General features: G+C 39.5%; 1 protein-coding gene across 3 annotated transcripts in view; it reads right to left on the reverse strand.

Annotated features, from left to right (window-relative positions):
- JADE3 (jade family PHD finger 3) overlaps positions 1-9,764 on the reverse strand; it is an 88,945-nt gene that overhangs the window by 25,112 nt on the left and 54,069 nt on the right. For all 3 annotated transcript variants that reach the window (XM_019529424.1, XM_019529423.1, XM_019529425.1), the window contains one exon: positions 4,454-4,611. In XM_019529424.1, the coding sequence (XP_019384969.1) occupies positions 4,454-4,611 (158 nt within the window). The remainder of the gene's footprint in view (positions 1-4,453; positions 4,612-9,764) is intronic.

Here is a 9,764-nt window from a genome sequence, read left to right on the forward strand (position 1 = left end):
CCCCATCCTTCAGCCCCCCCACCCCTTACACACCAACACCAGAGCCCTGGTGCTGAAATATGCAGCCTGGCCAGCCACGTGTTTCAGCACCAGGGCGAGGGGCAACTATAAAGACACTCAGGCAGCCAGTGTCTCTATGGAGAACCCAGCCTCTGGTTGCCCCGCTTTTTTATACTTTTTTTTTTAGACCCCTGGATATCCAAGGGTCTAATTTCCTCCCTGCACTGCAAATTTGCAGCATGGGGAACATTTTTTTGTTCCCGCACGTCTGTTGCTCTGCCTCAAAGGGGTCTGAGACAGGGCAAGAGGCACATACGTGCTCGTGTGGACACGCCCTGAGAGACCAAAACAAGCTCCGACACCCTTCCCTGGTGCCAAAAATGCTGATGGGAAGTTTTTCTTTTTTAATAGTACATTTTGTGTTCCAGGTCAAATTAGTGAAATCAGTTCCAAATCTTATTGATTGAGCAGAACTCAATCATTCCAAAAACTACATCAATTGCAAGGGCAGAACTCAAATCATTCTAAACATCATGTATGGCACTACAACCAGCGAGCATCCTTGATCCCAGGTTCTCACCTTGGGACTTCAGATACTCCAAAATCTATTGGCAGGTATCCTATGTGCCAGACCCAAGCCCAGAGGTCTTAGGATTCAGATGCCCCCAAATACTACAGGCAACCATCCTCCATCCCAGACTCTTTAGTCTGAGACTTCAGATACTTCCTACACTTGATCTCACAAGAGGCCAAGAAGCCCTGGTGCCAAAAATGCTGATGGCAATTCACCATAGGGACAAATTAGTGGATCACATCTGAATAAAACACATGGTAGTTCCCATTGAGTGCAGTCCCCCCCTCAATCTCAATTCTTTTTCAAGTCATGGTGAGCCAGTACACTGCATACATTTAGACTTTCACTTCATTCCCACAGCTGAGCTGCACCTCAGGGAAGGAAGGGGGACATCTGGAGTACACACAGAGACCTACTGAGTAATGCTGGGCTGTAGGGTCATCATGGCTTGAAACACTTGACTCCATTAGGTCCCAGCCTGATGAACTATACGGTAAACGATGAGACTTTTGGCTTTTGACTAATGTCATAGATAGTTTGCACTATATGTGAATAGGTGTAAAAGTGATGCTTAAAAGTGTGTTTATGGAGTGGTACCTGTGCTAAAACTTGTACCAGTTTCAAAAAAGGTAAAAGTGCATCAATCAAGTCTATAGGGATCTGTAGTAATGTGTTACTTCAAGGTCAGTGTTATCAAAATTTGGCCCTCACTTCCATGTGCTCAGGGAGGACAAAGTTCTCATAGTAAAGAAGGGGGGAAAGGGCTGCAGGGAAAAGATGTTGGTGCAGGCAGAAGGCAAAGGGGCTACCTGACCCCCCACCATTTATTTTACCTTGTGTAGCAATAGGAGGGAGACAAATTCCAAGCAAACCTCTAATAAGTAGATTCTATATGGAAAACTGTAACAAATTTATATATTTTTCATATACAACATCTAATTATTGGGGGGGAGTGGCTTACATTCAGGGTCATCCTATATTCAAGTAAATATAGTATTTGTTCAGGACCTTTAGGTCGCATTGATCTCAATTAGTCTGATAACTGACAAGAATGCCAGGACAGAAATTTTAAAATGCAAACTCTGTTTAGGAACTGGCAGCTGCCAAGAAATTATGACCTTTTGGCTTCTTCTCACCTGGTATCAGTTTAGTGAATCAGAAAAATGGTTTATCAATACACCTTTGATCACACCATACTGATGTGGTGTGTTCTTTCAGAACTTAATTTAATGCATGTGTGAAATAGTCTGCTAAATTATGTACTATGGTCTTAGAATGCATTGTTGGAAAAAACTAAAAATTGATTCTTATTTTTTTAGATACATTTTAAAATTTCACAAAATACCTTCAGGTTAACCACTTTGGACATTTTTTTAATTTGTAGAAAACACTATGTACCAATACCTGCAAATCTTGTTCATCTTTTTTCAGGATCAGTCCTCAACAGCTGAATGAAAGCCTCCTGCTAATTAGACTGCCAGCTGACAGACCAAAACCTGGTAATTTTATTTCACTGAAATTGGATTTGTCAGATAGTCTACGTTGATATTAATTTGGTAAAATGATAACCAATAAAAGTTTATCATTATATCACTATTTTGGATATACAAGAAGGATTGTACAGTCTGTTGCTAAGCGAACAGGAAAGCCAAAAAGAACACAATTCAGATATATGCAAGGCAGAACAACCAGTCCTTTAGAAATAAAGCTCACTTCACATTACGAAGTACTTTTTATGAAAAGGACTGTTACCCACATAAAAGCAGTTTATCTCCATATCTAATGCCAGGGGCTGTATGTCTAGAAGGACTTCCGAGGTAAACTGAACAGGAACGCGATATGTGAAATACACTGATTGCCACCTCCTGCTAATCCTAAAGAACAAAGTTGTGCGGAGGGAAATTAAAGTAAAATTATGTGCATTATGTTTTGTTAAACTACTTACATTTTGATTGCTGAACTCTCATGACCTACATGCTTCTTACTGGACAATGGGGGTTACCCAGTGCTAGCGGAAGTGTTTTTCTACCCCATTTCTTCCTCCCCTATCCATTGGTTCATTTCTTTTCACCCTACCTTATCTATTTTCTATTTGTTCTGTCCAGGTCTACAGTAGAAGTTTTTGCTCTTACAGGAATACTGATTAGTGGTATTGGAGCTGTGTGATTTTTTTTAAGTCTTATTTTTGTACTGGCAACAGACCTGTCAGACATGTAATTATGCTGGGATAAGTGTTTTTGAAAACATGATTAATTTAGCTCAGTACAAACTAAGTTGGCAAAATCACTTTTTTGCTAGCATAAGCTGTGTGGTACCCAAAGGATTTCCCAGTACTTCTGTATCAGCCAACCTTTTCTAGTGTCAACATGGCTCTTTATCTTGTCTTCACAACTTCCAGTGACACAGGTTTAGCATGAAGGGAAAACAAAGAGGTTAGCCTCTCTAAGTATTTGGGCTTCCAGTAGCAAGAACACTGCACCTGAGCAGAACCATAAGCCGCTACCTTGGAGTGATGGTACAGAGAAATGTGAGAACCCTACTCAACCTGAGCAACAGAGCAGAACATTGAATTAAATTTCAGTAGTTATATAGTGCATAATGGGGAAGCAACTATATTTATTATTCTTATTGTGTTCTGAATTAGCTAGATGTTTTCCTTTACTTAGGTACAGAAATCAATCCATATTAATTCTAAAAATAGAATTACGACATTGAATTATATTCAAGTAAGACCTGAATAACCACACTGTGACCAACATTTCTAAAAAAGTGCAAAAGTAAAAGTTAATGCCCTTAGCCTTCAGTTCAGTACCTAAAAAGAGTATTTTTAGAGATGTCCAAATCTTTGAGAACTCAAGCCCAGTGGACACAATGTTCATAATTCACTTGATTTAAAAAAAAGGAAATACTTCACACAGCTGGCTCATTTTGGGTTTCTAAGCCCAAGCTTAGCTTTCTACTATTCTTGAACATTTGGGTCTGCACTTCTATTAGTATAAAAGTATCACGCTGCATTTGATCATGTCTCAAAGGAAAGGACATGAGCAACCTTTTGGGAGGGTCTCATAGAAGACTGGAATTACAGAACTTCCAACAATTAAAGAGGCTGTACAGGGCCACCAAGGCCCTTAGTGGAGAACATGCTATAGATCAGTAACCTTTACATAAGCTAACAGAAGAAAAATATGAAATGAAGTGGTAGATGCATGATCTTGGATGCATGACTAGCATGCCCCTTTTTATAAGATTCAAGAGAAAGTTTCCAGTCTCCTATTCAAGGGCACAAACAGGTTATTAAGACTTGGTGAGGAAGGGTTATGTACCCTGCACATAACGGTTTGCCCAGTCTTGGAGGCTCTTAACAGTCCTCTGAAATCTTTATCTGACTGACATCAGTCAGTGCTGGACACAGGATTCTGGCCAACACTAGAGTTACTATTAAACTTGATGTTATAGGTAGTTTTTTCTAATTTAATTAATGCTAATTGTGTTTTACAATTGAAATTGTATTCACTTGGCCACATTAAGGTAAATGATATCATCATGCAGTGCTCCAGCTGGTTGCAGAAAGGAACTTGGTATTTTTTTCCCTTTCCTTTTTTCAGATTAGATTAGATTTTTAACCCAGTTATGCAGAGTAAACACAGGTCTTCAGCCTTTAATACAGATTGGCCTCTTCCCATCTAATCCCAATTGCCTTTGAAGTGGTCTACAAATTAGTAGTATTTTAGTTCAAAAGAGTTTGGATTGGGGAGATTGGCATATCAGGTTTAAATATAAGAAGGGAGCAGGCTCTGATTGCAATGAGACGGTAGTTTGTGGAAGCACTGTCTCATTTTATAAAAACTGAACACGTTAGCAATGCTGAATAATAAATACCTGAGGGAAGGCTGTGGAATAGTGTCTGGACTGGCTGGGACCTGAACACCCTTTTCCCACTCCTGTTTCCATGTGTCCGCAAAGAGGTAATATTCATCGGGGTTAACATGGTGAGAATCGGGGAGTTTCATGGCACTAATGAGATCCTTCCGGAACACCTGGACAACAAAGAAATAAAGAAATAAAACTAAAATAAACCAATCTCTCATTTGGAAAGGAAAAAAAATCAATGGTATTAAACAGAGTCTGAAAATAGTTTTCCCTGATATTATAACCACACTGCTAACATATTTGACATGGACAATTAGTTAATTTTCTTAAGGACTCCGCTGAAGACTCCCTCAACACCCATCTTTTCCTTGACCTCCACGGGAGTCACCGCATACCCTCCCAACCCCCGCTCTCCTGAGATCTCACATATTCCACTGAGAACCAGGAGACTCCCTGCATAATATGGCAGCCACACTCCTCTCCCCCCAGCAACTAATCCTATTTCTTTCCAGGGAGCCGCGGTGGCTTCTGCACCCCTTTACCTCTACTCCCAACTTGAGGGCTCCCTATAAACCCTGCTCATTCCCCAGTTGAATCTAAATAGCCAAAAATGAAAGGAAGCTAGGGATAGGATAAGGGAAGGCAAGATAAGGTAGGATCATTCTTCAGCATTCTTCTGGAGAAGCCAAAATCATGGAGCATGTACCAGCTAAAAACCAGACCCTAAGCAATCACCCAACATTGTTTTGGCTTAAAAAAAGAAATTTAAAGTTTCTTCAACTATTGGATGGTTACAACAGAACAAGCCCGTTACAACAGAATGTTTGGTTACAACAGAACAACATCTGTTCACCAAGACTAGGAATAATGGTCATCAACTGCTAGAAGATTGCTTCAGATTAGATGTTAAGAAAAAAAAAAAAAATGTATGATTCACATGTCCAGAGTCTGGAACAGACTCCCCCCCAGAGGTGGTACAGTCATCTTCCCTGGAGATCTTTAAAAGATGACTGGACGTGCACCTCACCGGGGTCATCCGACCTCAGTAGTCTTTCCTGCCTTAGAGCAGGAGGGTTGGACCTGATGCTCTCATGTGGTCTCTTCCAGCCACTAACTTCTATGAATCTATGAAATCTTATGCATCTATGAACCCCTAGCCTAACATTTTTGGTTCTTATATACGGTGAATACACTGGTTTAAAGAAAAGGGCATACCTGCAGTTTGCATTCAGCAGACATTAACGAAGTATGCCAGTGACAAACTTTCATCCTCCTTGCAAAATGAGCAAAAGCAGGGACCATGGCTTGCTTCAAGGAGTGCCTGAGGTGAAAGTCCTGGCTGGTTGAACAGCAGTATGTTCAAAAGGGCACAGAGAACTAACTAAACCATCAAAGCCAAAGCTGTTCTAATAGGCAGTCACTCAAAGAAGAAAATAACCCCATGATAAGACCTGCAGAACTTCTTTTTTATTTTTTTTAATCAACTGTGATAATTTTACACAGAAACAAGAGCTAGTTATCTAAATTTAATTAGCTCTTCCTAATCTCTCTTCAATCTGATGGTTATCAGTCATTACAAAAATAATAAATAAATTCATAGACATTAGGGGCTGGAAGGTCTTTGAATTCTCCTCAGCCTGATGAAGGCTGACAACGAGTGTGTGCCCAAAAGCTTGCAAAGAAAAGACTGTTTTTTGCTGCTATTTAGTTGGTCTAATAAAAGATATCATCTCTGATCCAAAAGCTCTGTGTAAAACAAACACACACATTCCCAGTTTTATTAGCTTGCACCCATATAAAAGCGATTGTGAAACATGTGCGAGGAAACACAACCATACAGTATTTTCCTCTTTTCCAAAGGACCTGAACTTTTATAGTAAATGTGCACCAGCAACAGGAACCCTGCCCTGTCCCCACATATACTTTTGCTGATGTTACCTACCAAAAAATGTTTAAAGTTCTTTTAACTTTAAAGGTCTAGCTGTTGATACTGCAGCTGGTGGGCTTTGCAATCAGGCACAATTTCATTATTTAATAAGCATTGCATGTGTGGTCAGATTTTAAAATGATAATTCACTACCATGTCTTTGTCTACTTTAATAGAATAGCTACTGATAACTTGGGACATAAAAGTAGAGCCTTAGGATATACTGTGACAGCATTTATTTATTTATTTGTACATATGCAAGAACAGCAGCACATCAGGTAGGATACTGAACAGAAAGAGACAAATTAACAGGCCCCTATGGTTTTCCCCCATCTACAATGCACTTGTTAGAAATAGTTTACTGAAGTATTCTATGCTAGATTCCTCAAGTAGTCAACAAGTGTCTTCATAAAGAGATACCTTAAAGTCTTTAAAATGTTGGATCTACAATCACAGCCATTTAAAAAACAAACAGGCCTTACACAGGTTAGGTAAAAATCGCCTTACCTATATCACCATCACAAACACTGTGGCAAAATATAACAACCCAACTTAAGTCAGGAAGACTTCAGAGACTGATATCCGTGAACACGCAATGTTTCTCAAGCAACTTTAATATATTCAACACAAAACTGAACTGGTATAAATCACTTTCAAATGCACTTTATTCTTCTCTTTGCTGCAGTGGGATGAGTTTTCTTTTAGAAGCATTAACCCGGCATATTCAAAAGTTCTCCAAGAAAACAAACAACAAATTAATATGTATTTATTGGCTAAATTATTGGAGGTAATGTTATCTAATCTTACCCAAGATGATGCTTTACAAACTACCTTGTAAGTTACTGGCTGAAATTAAGTACTAAGCAGACTGATTACCAGGGATCCTGGTTTTCTCTGATTAAAAAAAAACAAACCAACCCAATTTTCAGTTAAAAAAGCAACCCCAAATCCACATTTTTGCCAAGATTAAAATGAAACACCACTAATATATAGACAAAAGTCAAAATATATCTATATATTAGTGGTGTTTCATTTTAAATCATGGAAAAATGTGATTTGGGATGCCTTTCTTTTTTTTTTTTTTTTTTTTTTTAACTGAAAATTGGGGATTTTTTTTTTAAATCAGACAAAACCAGGATCCCTACTGATTACTTAAACCGGAAGGAAAAGTACTAGTAGAAGAGTCAGTTCTAATGGCATTGACTTAATGTGAATTCATCTGTTGATCATCTGCCACATGTGAATTGTGACATCTGTATTTTTAGAACAAAGGCCCGGACCATTTTCTTCTGTTGCACAGCACCAATTACATCACCAATTCTAGAAAATATGCATATCGACTGGATTTACAACAGCACTGTCATAGAAGGCCAGTGAGGTATAAGTTGGGGCAATGTATGGTTAACATCAACTACAAGGAACCCAATATCTGACCAATATTTCCTTAGTATACATTTTTCATGATAGTTACAGCACTATCCTAGCTATTCAGGGATTTAAAATGGTTACAGAACAGTCTATAATCTGCATGGTTGTCCATCACCCTCAGTACTGCCGCAACCGATCAGGCACCCTCCTCCAACAACAGAGTGGGAAAGCTCCCAGCTCAAGAGCAAAGACAGATCTGTAGTGCCATATTTCTTTCTTTGTCACTTAAATAAAAAGAAAACTCCGATGAAACCTAGAAGGACTTCAATATTTGACCTCAATATCATCAGCTGCCAGAAGACTTGGCAAACGGAACACTCTTTCAAAAGGGACACAAGTCACTGTTTGACAAAACTGCTTTTCCAGGTACATGATATAAGCAAGCTTTTTAAATTAACTGCCTTCCCTCCATTGCCCAAAACCACTAAGCAACTATTTCAAGCAACTGTGTAGGGTCTGCCCTCTTGGAAATGTGGAATGGCTTCTCTTCCTTAACACAGAAAATAGTCATCAATTCCTCAGGTATCACAGCAAACCGCAGGTTTGTAAAAATTTTTGGAGATTAAAATAGGAGCTCTGTAGAAAGACATGCACACAAAAATACCAAAGAAGCCTTTATTCAAATGCAAGTTAATTCAAACAATATTACAGTACCAATATCTGAACCACAAAAATTTTAAATACGGCTTTGATACGTTTTGTAAATTCATGCTTACTAGACAAAAAACCTGAAAGTAAAATATACTATTAAAATAACAAGGAGGAATAACCTTTTTGCCACACCTACATTCATCTTGTTGCTTACAATACAAATACAGTCTGACATTTCTCTCATGCTCACGTACATAAATGCAATCAAAGGTCTCATAAAGTACTAAGGTAACTACCTAAGTTTCTTGGCGAGTTACACTTAAATGAAAATCTCAGAAGTGACAGGGATGCTCTCATTTCAGACTATGCACTTATTGGCGGTGTCTAAGCAAGCATGGATATGTGGAGCCGCAGACCTGTCTGTGGGGCCACACACCATACATGCAGGTGTTCCCTCCACTGTTACCTTACAGCACAGGGAGGGGTTTCACCATGGGAGATGCCAGGGTCCAAAAACTTACACCAAAATAGTGGGGCAGCTCACATGGCAGCAGCATGTCCCATCCAAAACCAGAACCTAGCCAGCTGGAGTCAGGCTCTAGATGCCAACCAGGCTTTCTGCCACAGCAGACATCCTTGGGGCTTCAGGTAAGGTGCACAGTTACTGGGCCCAGCCTCCCTTACCTAACCTGGGGTAACCTGCCACACACCAGAGCACACGTGATATGGGCATGTGGCAGGAGGTGGCTACTAGTCCCAGTGGAAAACATCCACGATCATCTGAATGCACCCACTGAAGCCTAACTGGCTTCTGCCTTCAGAACTCAATATTCACATGCCTACAATATAATGGTCCTTTAGTGCTTCACCCCCCACATTTATCTTTCACAGAGGGAAGGATCCATTACTTCACCACTCACCTTCTCTCTCCTTTTAAATAACTTGTAATGGTGAAAAAAAATCCAGGTTAAAGAGGAATAGAATGGGAAGAAATGTTTTTAAATAAAACACATGTTAAAACTATCAAGTCTCAGTTCTGATGCTAGCCTTTCCCAAGCACAATAGCTGGAGATAGTCCAATGAGCAGCAGCAGAGGATGTCAGAATGTTTTGAACGTGCTACCCTGCAAATGTTAGATCCTGAACATACTCACTCCATATCAAAGACAAGTTAAACCACAGTGCTCTGGTTTTGCCTCTTTCATAAAGAAGTGTCCCCCTCACCACAAAAAAAACCCAAACAAACTTATTGGCACATTTACATTTTTTACAATAAAGAATACCTGTAGAAGAGGTTGATGTCATATATCTTGACTTCAAAAAAGCTTTTGATCTGGTATCCCATGATCACCTCTTGGCCAAACTGGCCAGTTGT

Source organism: Crocodylus porosus, unplaced genomic scaffold (genome assembly GCF_001723895.1).
Source record: "Crocodylus porosus isolate Cpor-Errol unplaced genomic scaffold, CroPor_comp1, whole genome shotgun sequence".
In the NCBI taxonomy this organism is placed as follows: domain Eukaryota; kingdom Metazoa; phylum Chordata; order Crocodylia; family Crocodylidae; genus Crocodylus; species Crocodylus porosus.